General features: G+C 41.5%; 1 protein-coding gene and 1 long non-coding RNA gene across 2 annotated transcripts in view; one reads left to right on the top strand and one right to left on the bottom strand.

The window, feature by feature from the left end:
- The window catches only part of LOC146985823 (uncharacterized), a 179,682-nt gene that overhangs the window by 101,645 nt on the left and 60,972 nt on the right, over positions 1-17,065 (bottom strand). The window lies entirely within an intron of this gene.
- otud7a (OTU deubiquitinase 7A) overlaps positions 1-17,065 on the top strand; it is a 36,737-nt gene that overhangs the window by 2,683 nt on the left and 16,989 nt on the right. The window contains exons 2-3 of the mRNA XM_085779094.1: positions 13,417-13,546; positions 16,092-16,245. Of these exons, the coding sequence (XP_085635220.1) occupies positions 16,161-16,245 (85 nt within the window). The 5' untranslated portion in view covers positions 13,417-13,546; positions 16,092-16,160. The remainder of the gene's footprint in view (positions 1-13,416; positions 13,547-16,091; positions 16,246-17,065) is intronic.

The raw sequence follows: 17,065 nt of genomic DNA, 5'->3' as shown, positions 1-17,065 counted from the left end.
TGTATCTCAAGAGAGAATTAGGAGGGGTTTTTTAACATTAAATCCAGACAGATTTTGTCTAACAGTCATTAGATGAAGTCTCTTGTAAGGTTACAGCATTCAGTCACAATGGCTGCTGTCTGATTTCTGAAGAGCCCGGTCTAGTCCTTTTCATCTGACACTTGAACAACAAGTTGTTGAATCCAGAAACTGAAACTAAAACCTGATGATCACTAACATGTAACCACATTATCTTGCTCTCAACAAGATAGAGCTTTGACACTCTGGAGTTACATGATCGATTATAGCATACGTATGGATTTGCACTTTTTTTTTACCACAATATACTGTAATTTCAAGGTTTTGAGGTTGAATCGATTCAGATAAGGATTGGTATCATAAAATGTATTATGAGGTACTCCTGGGAGACTACAGGCCTAAATTTTTACATTGTTGTACCACAGCCCTTGTGTGATTCAGGTTATTAGATTCAGGCTAATAGGCAAAAGTGGCAGTTAGATTTCCAGTTAACCCTTCTGTTTGCAATGGAAACTGTTTGTGTGCAACATGTTAGCCTGGCATTTAGAGTCGGTGCTTGTTGGATTAAAACGTGATACATAAGATAAAGCATATTAGCTTTGCCATGTAGTCTTTATAGTTGTACACACTGTCTTCTGTTCTGAGACTGAACTTTTGTCACCAATGAGAAGGTGTCAGGGCTGAGAGGAAGAGAGACCACAGGTTGTGTGTTTTACAGTATGTGTGACAGACAATGATTTTTTTTGTCAGCCTTTATCCAAACATGACACAAGCAGCAACAGGAGTTGGATGTTGTGTTGTGCCAAGACGATATCCTCCGTGACATCCATAGCTTATAGACCTCCGTAGCTTGCATATGTGTGTGTGTGTGTGTGTGTGTGTGTCTCACACGTGTGTGTCTGCACCTCCTGCACCTAATTGCATTTTGTGTTGTTTTGCTTGTCTGGTGCTCAGTCTGGGAGCAGGCTGGCTGCTGCAGACATCAGCCATTGTAACATTCTCCCCACTAGGCCCGACGGGCACAGCCATCCCCTGTCCTCCCTGGAATCAGCAAGGGAGCAGTTTCTAAATCAAACTGAACACTGTTGCACAGGATACCCTTGGTGACTCAATTTAGATTCATGCAGGCCCACAGTGTAGGTCATTTTCATTCATTCAGAAAAAGAGGTCAGGCCTCCTTTTTCTCGGCGAAACTCAGCTTTATTTGTTGGAAACTCAGTCTGTCTCCATTTACCGTTGCTGAAGAAGACATTAAAAAGGAAATGCAGGTTAGACACGACCCAGAGAGAAGAGCAGCAGAGCTGTTCAGCTTGCTCTCTACGTCATTCATTTTCTTAAGTAGAGAAAACAAACGCTCTGCTGTCTGTCACTGTCACTGCCCTTTCTTTCATCTTCACTCTATACCATGCAGCACATTCTCATCCAATGGCCAACAAAATGCATCTGCGAGTAAATTGCCCCTTTCTTTCAGCTACAGTAATAGTTCTCCCATCTTCATTGTCTCTTTTTTTTGGTAAGATGAAGATCTGAGATGACTCAAGAGCTCCATGATGTAAATTTGTGTTTGCGAAATGTTTATCCGGTGAAGTTTTGCAAGGAAACTTATTTTGACGTCATCTTGCGTTGGTAGCCAGTCTCATTATTCACCCCACTGCTACTTCCCCCTACTGCTTTTTTATGCCATTAAGAAACAAGCTATTTGCAGCCCTCCATACTTTTTGCTATAGAAAGCACAGGTGTGTGTCATGCTCAGCTTGAAACTCTAGTTGTTAACAATATAGCTCAAGGTTTCAATTCCTGGGTGATTGTGATTAGCTGTAACAGCAAATGCAGTTTAAGACTACAGGTCCCAAAATTCTGGGTGCAGCATACATCCTCCATCCATCCTAACAACAAAAAGCATCACATAGAGCTGTCATTACAGAATATAAATACGTAGCTCTTTTCAGAATGTCAACCAGACACAGCGTAAACAACATTGTTCGATTTAATAAGAACTTTAAAATTGGGGTTGAGGGTCTGAATAAGGTCAAGAAGCTCAATTTCAAGCTGAATTTGAAACTTAACATCTGTGTTGAGGTTTATTCTACAACTAAACGTGATCGGCTAATGCCACATCAGTCACTAAACATTATTCCAAACAAATGCTTTTTAAATCCACAAAGAGGTGGATGGAGTTTGTGGAGTGTGTAGTACACAGATTACTCATCATCAGACACTATCTTTTTGGCTATTTCATAAAAAAAACATGGCATAAGAAACTTCTATTAGGAACTTAATTGGCCTAAACCTGCCAATTAAAAGTGTATATAATGAATAATAAAACCCTCCTTGAGCTTAATCAGACCATATAGGCTGTACAGAGCCCTGTCCGTAAATCACTTGGTTCTAATACACTCTAGTGTTTTTGTGGAAGTTCTTTGAACTATAAAAGGGGAAACATTTTGCATGCATGCATCACCACTCACTACAACATAATTAATAAAATGTCAGTCACTGACACTTCACATCTGAGTATGACACATCTTTCCTACACAGTCTACCCATGCATGCCCACTGAATGCCCTCTTTGTGGGTGCACTTGAGGCCAGTTTGAGAGTGAGCACACAGACAAAGTTACTTAGCCCAAGATTTATTTTTTTATCCAAGAGGCCACTGTAAAAGTCAGTATCAAAGATCTGTTGAGCTTCGATCCATTAACCATTGTTTGTTTCCGATGGGGGATCGAACTCCATCCTGGTCCTGTGTAATGGGAGTAAATAACACTTGCATCAGATTCATATATCTGCTCTTCTTTTGATGCCTCCACTAATTGGTGGCTTGTGCTCTGGTCAAGTATCCTCAACATCCGCAGTTTGAGTGTTAGATTAAAGTGGGTGCAAGAAGCACTTGTGGACCTTTGGTTCAATTTAGGATCATTTTTAGCTTCCCTCAATAGTTTTTTTTATAAATGTCACACAACAAGAGTGAGCAGTGCATTCTCTCCTGCTCTTGTCTTTTTGAGCACATTTTTCTTCATACCGGACCGGTGACGTTATGTTTTCAGGTTGTCCAATCATCTCTCGTATGCTCGTAAATTTGATATGTCAGGTCAGGGACACCTTAAAGTGAAATTCCGGCGTAAGTGTAAACCATGGTCAAACACACCGTAACACCGAGTTAGACCCCCCCTCGAGAGATCAATTTGCCCGATCGCTACATTCACGAGATCCACCAACTTCAGCAAATACCGCAATATCGCCACACACGGCGCTCTCCGGATCCACTGTCGGACCGCAACCAAAACGCCACCATTTGCCCAAAATAATGCTCAGAACTGCACCAAATGTCATCAATAGTACACACAGGGTCCCAGCACGTAGTACGAGTTGTCAAACATCTGCTAGCTTTGCCTGTTTTCTTTAGCAAGGAGATGCAACTCAACTCACCTACTTCTCCTCCTGGAGCCGCTCGTTGTGAGGAAGCCCTGACGAGTCGATCACCGAGTGCACCGGAGTTCCGCAGCTCTTAAAAATGCTCATTTGCGCCTATATCGTGGCCAGCACTCGATAATAATAGTTATAAAGTGATATGCAAGATAAAAAAAAACAAACTCTAATTGTATTTCCATGAGGTAATTGTTGATTGAGCTGCGGAACTCCGGTGCACTCGGTGATCGACTCGTCAGGGCTTCCTCACCAACGAGCGGCTCCCGGAGGAGAAGTAGGTGAGTTGAGTTGCATCTCCTTGCTAAAGAAAACAGGCAAAGCTAGCAGATGTTTGACAACTCGTACTACGTGCTGGGACCCTGTGTGTACTATTGATGACATTTGGTGCAGTTCTGAGCATTATTTTGGGCAAATGGTGGCGTTTTGGTTGCGGTCCGACAGTGGATCCGGAGAGCGCCGTGTGTGGCGATATTGCGGTATTTGCTGAAGTTGGTGGATCTCGTGAATGTAGCGGTCGGGCAAATTGATCTCTCGAGGGGGGGTCTAACTCGGTGTTACGGTGTGTTTGACCATGGTTTACACTTACGCCGGAATTATTCAATTTTAGTACAAACTTTCACAGGTCAAAGGTTAGGGTCACTGTGATGTCATAAAACACATTTTTGGCTACACCTGAAGAGTTCATTCAGTAATTATTTCAACAGAATTTCACAGAAGTGGACAAATATGCAAAAGGTCAAAGGTAAACTTCACTGTGACTCAATATGACCTGCAAAAACACACCCACCTCTCATTCAACACCATAGTTCATCAACTGAAGGCAGGACTCCAACTGGTCACATCTTCTGTGCTGCCGTGTTGAAGACATGTGCAAAACATCTGTGTTTCGAATTTCTACAGCTACTTTGCAGCAACATCCGTATTTAAGGCATCATCTGTTGTCATGGCTACAACTTGTGCTCTAAAATTTTATTGGCAAAGTATGTGAACACATACAAGGTACTTGATTGTGTGTGTGTTTTTTACACAGAACACAGTACTGCAGTAGATATGGCGGAAGTGGAACAACAAAAGTCAACAGTCGATTCAAGTTTTATGTACATATCCCTACATCACAAATCACACCCTTTATTAAATGCCTTTACAGTCTTCACTGCATGAATTATATGAGACTAGACAGACATGGAAGTAAACTGCAACTTGACTGGTCAGCAGAGGCTTAAAGCTGTGAGGCAGTAGCTCTAGTTATTTATTGGCTAGTGCCTTTACCATTATTAGCGTCTAGAAAGCCTATAGGCTTATGTCTGTTACCACTGATAAGAATACATTGGCCATGTTTATGTTACATGATGTGATGTAGGTCGCATTTTCTTTTTCCATCAGAGAGAGATGAGTTCATTTCAAATTCAGACATTATTGCTGCCATCAAATGTTGCAATTCAAGCTCATTTTACATGTATAATCTAGTTGGCAGGAAAGGTGACTAACTCTAATGTGTGACTGTGCAGCTGTGCATGTCAAATAAACTTAGTGGCAGTGTCATAAGGCCAATGGTTTCCATGAACCAAATCAATGAATTTTGAAATTGTTTCCTTAGGCATTCCTTTTTGTGAGAGCAAATGCAAATAGATTTTTTCCCCTTTAGACAGTAAACATGCATGTCTCCCAAACCATGTGGGTATATACAAGCAGTGCCTTTGTGCATGTATGTCTTTGAGTGTGTGTATGTGGTTTGATGAATGCTTATAAGAGTCAAAAACAGAGATGGTAATACCTAGCTAAATGTCTTGGGATTGGCTTCTCAGTTGTTGACTGAGAGGAGAGCTGTGCCCTCTTAATATTTGAGGTGATTGGTAACTGATTGCTGAACGATCACCACTGCATTCTTGTTGTATAGATGGAAACGCACAGCTTTTTGATTTTTAATGTCTTTTTCTTCAGATTCTAAATTAAGAATAAGGTTATGTGATGTTGCTCTTTCCACCTACTTGAATGTACACGCACAACCCTGCAAGCACCCACGCACAGAATCAATCCAATAGTGGTGCCACACTGACTGTACAATACAGGTATTGTGAGATGTAGAGTCTGCGATGTAACAGGTGTCAAAAAACAAGCTCTTCTTGTATTTCCTCTCTTGCTGGAGTTTCGGAAGAGATAATAAAATTCACATAATCACATTTTCAGGGGTCATAGGGCATTGTTGCTGATTTTCCTCATATTTTCCAACACTTGTGATGCTTTTTTAAAGGTACACTGCATAGCACGGTACAGTGTCCATGTGTTTTTTTTAATTATTATTATTATGGTTATAGTTCAGGTTGACAAGAGAGTCAGCCTGATTCATTTCAGTGAATCCAGAGTATATATCATCTTAGCCTACTTTAAACATCCTCAGGGGTTAGATGTAAAAATCTTGAACCCCCCCAATTTGTCACTGATGTGTATGTGATGATAATCTTTTCAGATGAAGCTGATTCACCATCATATTTACTGTACAGCATTAGCACTGAGCCACATGTAGGTCTTTGAGTCTGGTGCACAAACTCAAAGAGGAAACACCAGCTGGCCTTAGCTACTGGGTTTATCTAATGTGAGATCAGAAGATTCTGATTCTGTAAACAAGCAGTTCTCTCCTGTTTCTTACATCTGCGCTCCCTTCCTTGAAACAAACGCTTGTCAGTCTTGTCATTAATACACCTGACACAGGCTGCTAAGTGCGTATTTTTATCCGGAGCATACTGTCGATGCCTTTTCTCTTTCTCTGCCATCTTCTTCAAATCAGCAGCGAGTCAGGAACCTCTGCTTCGGTAAGGCCTCGGTCTGTAATCGCAGCTGTCTGCTTGTGGGGAAGAGAGGTATTGGCTGCTGTGGTGGGGGCTGGGGGGTTGACATTTTAAGGGGTTATGATCTTGTTCACTGCCCCTCAGCAACCAAATCTTTGTTTGGGTGCATGCTGCACACACAGCTGAGCAGCTCTGCTGGAACTAGAGGTCTGACTTGACTGTAAGGTCACACAGAAGAATTACCACTTGCTTTGTTACATGGATTTATTAGTAGTGTAAATACTGAATGCATGTGTTTTGAGGGATATATGATGTGCAGCCTGACAGTTTTTTTTTTTTGTCTGTAAACAACTGGTCACGGGTGAGGCAGTAAAATTTACAGCTGCGATGTAAATTCAGAAAAAGCGAGCGTTTTCAAGAAAACACTGGTACTATACCCTCGGGTGTACGCGCAGCACAGTGCTCACACTGTCCACTGCCGCATTAATCGAAATTTACCTCAAATATTAATGTGATGATGCGTTTAGTGTAAATGAACAACTCCCCACTCCATGCATATGCTGTGCTGGCAGAGTGCAGAGCAGCAATGAGATGTAAAGTGACATTATTGCTTCCGGCAGCATCTTTCTCAGAGCATGTGAAAGGCTGCTGCACAGAAGCTTGGCTGTTTTTTTAAGTTTAGAGAAGGTTTAACAGAGTGAAAGAGAAAGTATTTACTGTATATGAGTGTTTGTGCATGGCTTCATCAGAGAGGTCACGACTTCAGAGTATTACACTTACTGTCCGCTGTGCACTAAACTGGATTGCTTAGTGTTTTGACTGACATGGAGCAGAGTCAGTCCGGCGTCAACCTTCTTGGCTTTCTCTCCGTTGGTTTCTCCATCGTCTTGTCTCTGGAAGTGGGGCTCAGCAGTCAGAGCGCCAGGGTGCTCTGAGGTCACAGCAAATAAATGCCTTTCTGTGGGACTTGAAGACAGGGTAGATCCCACCAGTGAATAGAGCATAATGGAGGGGGATGAGGAGGAACTCGGCACACTTCCAGGTGGTGACTGGAGAGACAGAGAGAGAGAGAGGTGGAGATGGAGAGAGAGACGGGACACTCAAAAATCAAAATAGCTAAACTTGATGAGGCTGAAGAGCCCTCACTCAACATGTCGTCCCAGGCGCTGATTGAAACGCGTCATTTGTTCCACAGGCCGCCCCCTGATATTGCCTGGCATGTACAGTACAACGCACATGCACACTTTTACTGCCCCTATATGCTTCTTACTGGTGGTGCACAAACACAATCACCACAAATACAAGCTTGCCATTGTGGCTGCAGGAGGAGAAGGAGGAGGAGGAGGAGGAAGGACAGAGATAGAGGCTGACTGACTGATATGAAGGCTGAATAGCAAGTGGTGCTTCTACTCTCCATTGAAATTCCCTGATTGAATCTTGTGCTCTCAAGAAAGGACTTTGAAGTTTGTAGTTTGGTGAGACATTATAATATCCCATTACATGAATTTCCTGTGCCACTTAAGTGCGCCGTGTTATGAAGCACGCTAATGGATTGTGTTGATTATTCACTATTGATGCAAGGTGGAAATGATCTGTTTGACTGGAATTGTGCTCATTTGTTTTTCCAACGCACAATTACCCCAGGTCTAACACAACAGTAATTTCCATTGCTGCATCTTTTTCCTGTTTCTGTTTTTATTCACTGAATCACATCGATAACAGCCGCTTTGAAACCGTCGTCTTGTTTTAGTGTTTCCATCTTGTGCGTTGAAATAGCAAAGCTGTATCCATTGTTGTAGAAAAAGACAGAAAGAAAAACACAGTTTTTTTTTCTCTCTGACCATAACTGAGAGGGTGGCTTGACATTTTGCTGTGCACAGGCATGTGAAGAAGTACTAGAGAAGAATGAATGCCATCTTTTATTAGCTGTCTTCTGTGTTTTGGCAGCCCTTCGTGGAAGCACTTGCTCTGTTAGCTTTAAGATGGATAAACACACTGCACACTGGGTAGCAAACATGCATTTTTTTTTTTTGCATAAACACATATAGATCCATGTTTGTGTTCTCACACTCTCATGCACCATAACACCAGGGATCATAGGATGTTTAGCACAGCGGTTTCAGTCTGGTGTTGCTTGGCCCAGCTCACTGCAGCTCAGCCCAGCTCACATACCACTGATGAAGCCACAGTTGGCCCAGCCGAGCTGTTTGTCCGAGCCAGAGTGTACGATTTTATTCTCTCCTAGGCAGCGAAGAATCCAAAATATTCTTTCAAGTAGACGAGGGATAAGACTTCAGTAACTTAATTTGTGTTTAACCAACAAACCCTCATCCTCTGTCCAATCCTTGCAGGACAGGTCTTTCGCCACTGTTTTGTAAACCAGGCTCAAGTTTCAGGTTTCAGATGTTCTTGGCACCACTGAGCTCTACTATACTGGGGAGCTGTGAAAGTGAGCAAGTCCAGCTGATATTGACCGTCTCAGTCATAAATGTTGTTTAATATTGCATTTAATTCCTTTTATTGACGACAACAACACGCTGGTAAATGAATGAGAATGCCTTAATGAGAATGTACGTATGTTTACCAGTGAGCTGTCACACATCATACAAACAGCAATCAGAGAAATTAAAACTTGAAACAAACAAACCAATCAAACCAAGATGTGTAGCAACTAATGATTATTTTCATTATCAGTTAATTTAATTGTTGGTTTTTGATTATTCCTTTAAATTTGTAAACTCCTATTACAATTTCCAGGTGATTATTTTCAAATGGTTTGTTTTATCTGTATGATAAAATCAAGAAGAGCCTTGTCAGCTGCTGAGCCTCCTCCTCTCCTCTCCTCTCCTCTCCTCTCCCTCTCCCTCTCCTCTCCTGACTGGAGGTGGGTTGGAGGGCGACCCCAGATGTTCTGCCACTGGCAGGTTCGGCAGCAGCTTGTCACAGTGTGACATCTCGTCTCTCTAAAAAGGTACAATTCATCCTCCACCATCAGACCAATCAATTTTACACTCTGTCAAGTCGAGATGGTCGTTTGCAGCACGGTGAGAGTATGATGAGAAAACACGTCCTCATGACAGGATTTCACTTCGTGTTCAGTTTTGAGATTGTTAGCAACTTTGACAACGTTTTCCCCGTACTCTAAGACAGAACACGCCAGCCCTTTAACACTAATCATAACTTTCCAAAATATTTTTCTCCAGAGCAGTATTGTGAAATACAAAGGAAATAAATATGAGTAATAGTAAAACTAAACAAACAACACAAAATAAAAACTAATCATAACTGAGCCCTTATTTGTTCAATGTAACTGGTCCATAAGTTTCTTGTTGTTAATTTCATTGTTAAAAATAGAATTTCTCTAATTACTAATGGTCTATTATTATTATGGAATATGTTCAGTTTTTTCTCTTATGTTGTCACTTATTGCCTAGGCAAACAGGATCAAAAAGATCAGAAAGCTAAGCGAGTGTACAGGAGAGCATCAGCATTTTATGCTGTGGCACACAGTCCAGTCAGTGGAGTACTCTGATCTACATTTTTTTTATTCGCACCAATACAGAATAACAAGAATAGGACACATTAAAATACATTGACAAAAAAAAAAAATAGGTGCAAGCCGAGACAAGAGACCCAAAGGGCCTATACAAGGCCTCAGCTCAAACATAACCTCACATTTAAAAAATGTAAGTCAAAATAGAAACAGTGGCATAAATAATAACATAAATGAGATTGTATAGACCACCATTAACCTTGGTGGGCATGTATGGGATTTACTGCCTGACCATTTTCTAGCTCTGGAGGAGATGCAGTGTAAAGACTAGAGTGTAAGTGTTTGTACAGTATGTTCACCTCCCACCTGCTGTGTATCTGCCGTGCACGTGGGCGATCACCACTCACTATGGAGACAATTATCTCAGCTATAACTCATACCATTATGGTAAAATTGTTGCATATATAGATGTACATCATGGAAACATAGCCTGTAGCACACTTGCTTGTTATTGGTGGAAAGGAGAATCGGTATTAAATGACAAATAAGCTCCTGTCAAAAGGGGAAGCAATTGTGCATCGGCCTTCCTGTGATTATCTGTATTGCGTTGTGAAGTATTCACAGACTAAATCCTGCAAGCCTTCATTGTTGAGTGTTGTAGATCAACTCACAGTAAGTCATTTCACACTTTCTCATTAGCCAACTGGTTTACTGGCAGTTTACAGAAGCGAAGCTTCAAGTAATGTTGAACATAAAAAAGGATGTAGTGGGTGGGAAGCTGCTGTACAGTATTAGCATTCATAGTGTAGGGTGATTTTTGCATTTAATAATATTTGAGGTCAAGTTAAAAGCAGCTTTGTTTTTAAGCTTTGTTATTGTAGTGCAGATTAAGATGACATACTGTAGTTCTCCTCTGAGAAAAGAATTCACAATAGATGTTGTTTTGTGGTGTAACATGTGTATTTGATTTTATAATTAAATGCACATGCGATGCAGATATTTAAGTGTCACTCTATAAAAAAGGGCTGCTTGTCCTTTTGGTCAGTAAATTATTATTAACATTAGAGGGTTAAATTGAAGTGGCCCAGGTGGCTTTGTATTGTCTCTTTTCCACAGTGCATCAGATCTGGTGGAAATCAAGATTAAATCAACTTGCAGTGGTGCTGTTGTGTTCTGTGATGACCATGTCGATAATGATATTATCTTGATTATGAATAATTAAGAAAACGGCCTTCCAGTGTTTTCTGCAGGCAGATGATTAAGAAACAATATTTGTATCTCTTGTTTTCTACCGTCAACAAGTTGCTCCTTGTGATTACGGAGTGACTGGCCAGTGGACAATGCAAATATGAAGGCAATGCAGTGTGTGTTTGCCCATAAGGAGAATACATACTGTAACTTGACTTTGTAACTTGTTCTGCTACTATGTTTGCTTCTTATACATGTAACAGGAAGATTGTATGAGACAAAGACATAAGAGTGGAAATAGCTAGGTGCAAGGCCACAAGTTTCTCTCGGTGGTCTCAGTCTTGTGTTTTGCATTGAAGCCACAAGATCAAAGATAAAACCTGTACCGAACATCACCTCTTCATCCAAATTTGCTAGCATAGAGACAATCATTTCTGGGTGGTGTCCACATCTGCAGTATGTGCTCTCAATATTGTAATTGAGCAGTTAAATTCTTGTTAATATTTGTAAAAAGTATATGCCCAGTAAACTGGAAATGAAAGAACTCTTTTTGTACATTTGTACATAAAGTTAGCATATAAATATGTTGTCAAATTAAAAGTCTTGCATTAAGATACAGTAAAGCAAATGCTGAGAAGTTGAAAACAACATTAGCAAAAGTCCTCTTTTTTCTGCCCCTGTTAAATGATATATAATTTTATTGTTGGATGATGAGCATTTCATCTACAGTATATTTACTGAAAGCAGAAAATGTGTTTTGCATGTGTTTTTTCATGTACATTAATCTGAAGAGTAAACAGAGCTATAAAGAGACTAAAGTGGACAAAAATAATACAGTGCAGTAAAGTTTTCCCTCTGAAATATAGAAAAATTAAAGTGTAAAATAGTGTATGATGGAAATCCTCCCTCAGTAAATGTACTTTGTTTCTTTTCACCAATGAAGATCAGAGCAGGTCCGGTGGTCTTGTTATGCTGAATATGTTAAACAATCCCTGAGCAATAATGTTAAACTTTAAAACTCAACACAATATCTTTTTTTTGTTGTAGTTATAAGGAAAAGATGGTCACCTCTTTAGAAATGACTAAAATGAGGAAGTCATGTGGTCAGTGTAATATACACGTCAATGTTCGTCACAATCCAGCAAGTGTCTGTAATCAGTGTTACCCGGGCAAACTTCTATTTTCAAACTTCTGCTTAATTATTTTTAACACACATAATCTCACTTTGACTTGAGGACAGCATGAGTCATGTGACCTCTGCCTCTGGAGTTGAGTATCCTTGTACTATTTCTAGAGCTGCTAATTATTAGTGCTTCTTTCGATTATATCTCTCTTCCAGAAAGATATGTTCATTTTTCTAGGGGAAATGTCTGAAGTAGTGATAGTTGTTTGTCATATTTCAGGGCACGCTGAACTATATCAACAGACATGTAACTGATGGGTAAGTCCAGTGGTTTCAAACTTAGACTTGTATTTCTGTTACTTTAAAGACAAATGTCTGATTTTGAAGGCGAGTCAAAGAGTTGCACAGATAAAGCCAGGACGCATACAGTACAAACCTTTTTACTGTTCATGTGAATTATGGAGGATATTTCAGTCCCACTTAGGATGGCTTTGACACTTACCCCTCAGCACTTGCCAGTATTCTGCTGAAAGGGTGGTGTGATCCACTGGGGAGGATGGCAGAGTATTCACTGAGTTTCCACTGTGGCTGCTCTCACACTCTTCTCTCACTCTTTCCATGTGTGTTTGTCTCTATACACACACACACACACACTACATAATCACACGTCTCTTCCTGCTGTGTCATGCAGGATCATCCTGGAACACAACAACCCACCAGTGACCTTCTCTGCCTTTACCGCCATCAACAGCGTTAGCATTTCATTACGTAAAAAGCAGCGATCGTGACGCTAACGCTGCACTTTCTTTACCACGTCAATGGTGGTGGTGGTGTCACATAAACACCTGCATCTTAGTGTGAGAACCTGAAAATGTGATTACGCCAATGTAAATAACTTTTAGAAGGTGGGGGCTTGGGAAAAAGGTGCAGCCACTACCTACATGTAAAGGTCTGGTTGTTTTTAGCTGTTGTTCGCAGGCATTTCTGAGGAAACGATACTGCTTCTGTGACTTTGACATCACCATCTGAAAAAACAAACAAACATCTGGAGTCATAAAAATAGAGCCTAACACAAAGTGATGCAATTTTATAAAATATATTTTTATCAATAATCAAATAATAATGAAATGTTAACCACTCGACTGTAATGCTCTGCCAGTTGGATGAACAGTCAGACAAAGTGTTATGACACATGATGAAAGTAATGCCTTGAGGGGTAATTTTGGATTAGTGTATCAACACTGATGCGGTCGCACATGTGTGTCAGTTGGGTGTTTTACAGCAGCTTCAAACTGAGCCCATCCAATCAAGTCAGAACTACGGGCCATAACATACTTTGTCAGGATGACATCTTTGAATATTTTTGTCTTTGCTTTTCAGGGTTCACTGCATTCCCAGTGTCTTCCTCTGCACTGCTGCCTCTGAAGCCATGGACTAGAGCTGCATCTGGTCCTGACAGTCCCGTGGTCATCAGATGGCTTCTCAACAACCCTCAGCGAAAATACAGAAAGTAAGTTTGATTAAAAAGAAAAGAAAAAAAAGTTGAATAGTATAGTAAATTGCAGCCCACAGTTACCAAATTACATTTTTAATTCCCTTTATTAGGCAGAAAACATTTAACAAAAGCAAGTGTGACGGAGTACGAGTGTGCAAATGACAACAAATACAAAAACAGTTATAGAAATGTACTATGTACATATTACAAGAATGTAATGTGCATAGTTTAAGTCTGTAATGTGTATCAGTGTGTGCGTTCAGATGGGGAAGTGAAGAAGAAAGTGATAATAAATAATGTAAACTCAATATAATGGTTGAAAGAATGGACTAATAGAGCAATAGAATAATAATAATATTCAGATGTTTTACCTAAGTATAAGTGGCAATACAAGAGTATTACATTACTTACATCCAGAAAATTACAAAAATCGTATATAAGTAGAGGGTATAATTACTGTAACCAAATGTACTTAAAGTATCGCTGTATTTGTTATGCAGACAAAGAGCATGTACTGCGTTTCATGGAATTAACTGAACTGCAGACAAAAGTCAGCGTCATCCTTATAAGTAGATCATTTTTCTAGTTCACTGTGCTGCCTGTCAGTCTGTGTCGTAGAGACTTTGTGTTTTGTCGAAGCCTGATACATCATGTGTGACAAATATGCTAATTGGGTTTGTGAGTAACAGGAAGCTGGACAGTCCCCACTTCCACACAGTTTTATGTCAGATAGAAGAACATGCATTATGGGCTTTCTGAGTCATAATTACCTCCCACAGGGACAGCGATCTGAACAAGGCTCATAGGGAAAAGATTAGGTCATGACTTAAAATATTCAGCTATTCCGGTGACTTGCTCCACAACACTAGACTCTGGGCTTTTTGTCCAGCAAAGCAATATTGTGATTTTCACTTGTAGCCTATTATTCTGTGTTAGGGAGGCAGTTAAGTGTGAATCCCAAGAGAGTGTAATTATGCATATATGTTGTCACTTTGGTCCTCAAAGAGGGCTAATACCTCACAGAAGGAATTTCCTGGAAGAGGTATCCAAGGCTTTTATATAATGAAAGCAAATATGAAGAGGAGCAAGTAAAAAGAAACTCACCCTCTTCAGAGATACATCTGGGCCACGTTTATACCACATAACGTTTTATGCATCAACCATAATCTCATGATCTCTGACAAACTTTGGTCGTACAGTAACAGCTCCAGCTAAGCACCCTGTGTTTCATGTAGCTTCCATGTGCTTAGATTCTAGCAGTACAATAACGCACATGCAACACAATACAAATGGCTGACAAGTAAGTAGGTCAGCTAAACTACAGCTTAAGTGCAGCTTTGACTCATTAATAATGTACACGATAAAGACTAAAGTTGCTGCGTCTTGAACAAAGATATTTTTCTCTCTGATGCCAACAATCAAGCGGCTCTCAGTCTTTTTTTTTTAATGTCATGAGCTTTTAATTTTCATGTAGAGATAAAGTCAAATCTGAGATTGTACTGTCGAGGCCAGTTTAAAAAAAAGAAAAAGAAAAATGCCCTGTTCGTCCTGCCGACAGAGTAATCCACTAATACTGTATTGCTCAGCTTTCGAAAACAGCAGCATTTGTTTTGCGTCAGAGTGTCTGTCAGTTCCTAGCACTCCAGCCAGAACCTAATGGACGGTCGTGTCACGCGGTGCCTCTCACCTGCTGCCTGCTGCTCGGAGACGTGGGCAGAGCATCTCATTGTCTCCGGCGTTGCTCTCCCTCCTCTGTAGGTCTGATCCACGAGCCCGATCGTCCCCTCAAACCTCCGGCCTGCACACAGAGGCCTGGTGTCAGAGCTGCAAACCTGTGGGAGTTTGTTTCTTTGCTGACAATGCCGCGAGCTCGGCCTCTGGAATGAAAGCTATGCAAGGACTCATTCATTCCACGGGCCGAGGGAGTGAACGCGTGTGCATCGTAGAAGTGCTTTTTTTTACGACCTAACAAGGCCACGCTTGTTGATTAATTAGGACCCTTGTGTTATAAAGCCATGATGTAAACATGCTCTCCAGCTTACATCATACAAAATACCAGCACACTGAATCCCCCCCTCCAACTCCCAGGGACGGTCGCCAAGCCCCCCCCCCTTCCTAGCTGTCCAGCACAGAGTACTGATGTGGTTTAAGGTACTGGATCATTCCCAGAAAGCCCCTGGTTGACGCTCTGTGGCAGGAAGAGGGTTAGCGTTGTTATGACGATGGGCGGTGGGCCAGAAGCTTTGGAGATAGGCAGGTGTGTCCTGGATACAACCTCTGGCTGTATTGTTGATATTACATCTGTGCCACTGGATGTTATGTTATGACTGTTAGCAAGAGCTGGGAGGAGCGCTGGGAGTGGAGAGCTATTCACACTACTATGAAGTATCTGCTCTATAAAGCATTACACATGAGTCCAAGCAGGCAGGGGGCTGAAATAAGACGGAGAGAGTCCAGTGAGTTTTTAGTGAGCGATGGGTTGTTTTTATAATGTTTGGATTTACTGCAAAACGACACATTTTTATACCCCGTTGTGTCTCACGTTTTTTTTTTTTACCAGATGAGAACGTGAAGGCTGGCGTCCACCAAGGCCACCGCTGCACCTTGGGCAGCGCACACACATGATCACATGACTCTGGACATGGACGCGGTCCTGTCAGACTTTGTTCGGTCCACGGGGGCAGAACCGGGTCTGGCAAGAGACCTGCTGGAAGGTAAGAGATCACCGTGACGCTGAGAGACGTCCGTCCTGCATCCTCAAGGCCAGGGACGGACGACTGAACTGTTACATAAAAGACCGGATATTTGGGAATTAGTGTTTTGATCGGCTGCTCCCCGTTGTGCCGCGGTTGCTGCCCGAGTGAGCAGAGCAGGGAAGAACAGACGAGGAGGAGGAGGAAAGGGGAAGAAAGCAAAGGAAAGGAAACAAAGGAGAGGAGGAGAGGAGCGGGGCCTACAACAGCAAGCCAGCTTGCTGATTTAGAGGCCAGTGTGACGGTTTTACGAGTGCACTCCCCAGGGAGAGCTTTGTGCCCATTCATTGGAACTCATTGAGGAGCAGAGTGCTACTGGCACTTGTATAGCTTACATACAGTGCCACTTGGAAAAAACACACACACATACACACACACAGGAGAGCAAAAGTGCACACAGCGACAGAAATCTGCTGCGTTGGATCGGCTTCCTCATCTAGAGACTGTAAAACGTCATGTTTTCTTGTGCTTTTCCAGTCAGTTTCACTTTGACCAGAAACATGTGCATGCCAGCATCTGTTGAAACTGCAGCAAAGAGGCACAGGACTCACTGCAGATACAGTTTTGTCTGCTTTTTTTTATGCGTATAAAAGCATGCAGCACACTAATCAGACTTCCATTAGGGGGATGAAATCCTCGTAGAGTGTGTTCGCAGTACCTATGTGTCCTGGAAATATTTTTGTCTCTGTGTGTACATAATGCAGCCAGTGTCTAGTCTGATATAAGGATTAAAGTGTTGGGTGTCTCTCTCTGCCGCCCACTCAGTTCTTCTTCTTTTTCT

This window comes from Trachurus japonicus, chromosome 6 (assembly GCF_045865225.1).
Source record: "Trachurus japonicus isolate A0001 chromosome 6, Traja_1.0".
In the NCBI taxonomy this organism is placed as follows: domain Eukaryota; kingdom Metazoa; phylum Chordata; class Actinopteri; order Carangiformes; family Carangidae; genus Trachurus; species Trachurus japonicus.
This window is presented reverse-complemented; position numbering and strand designations above follow the sequence as displayed.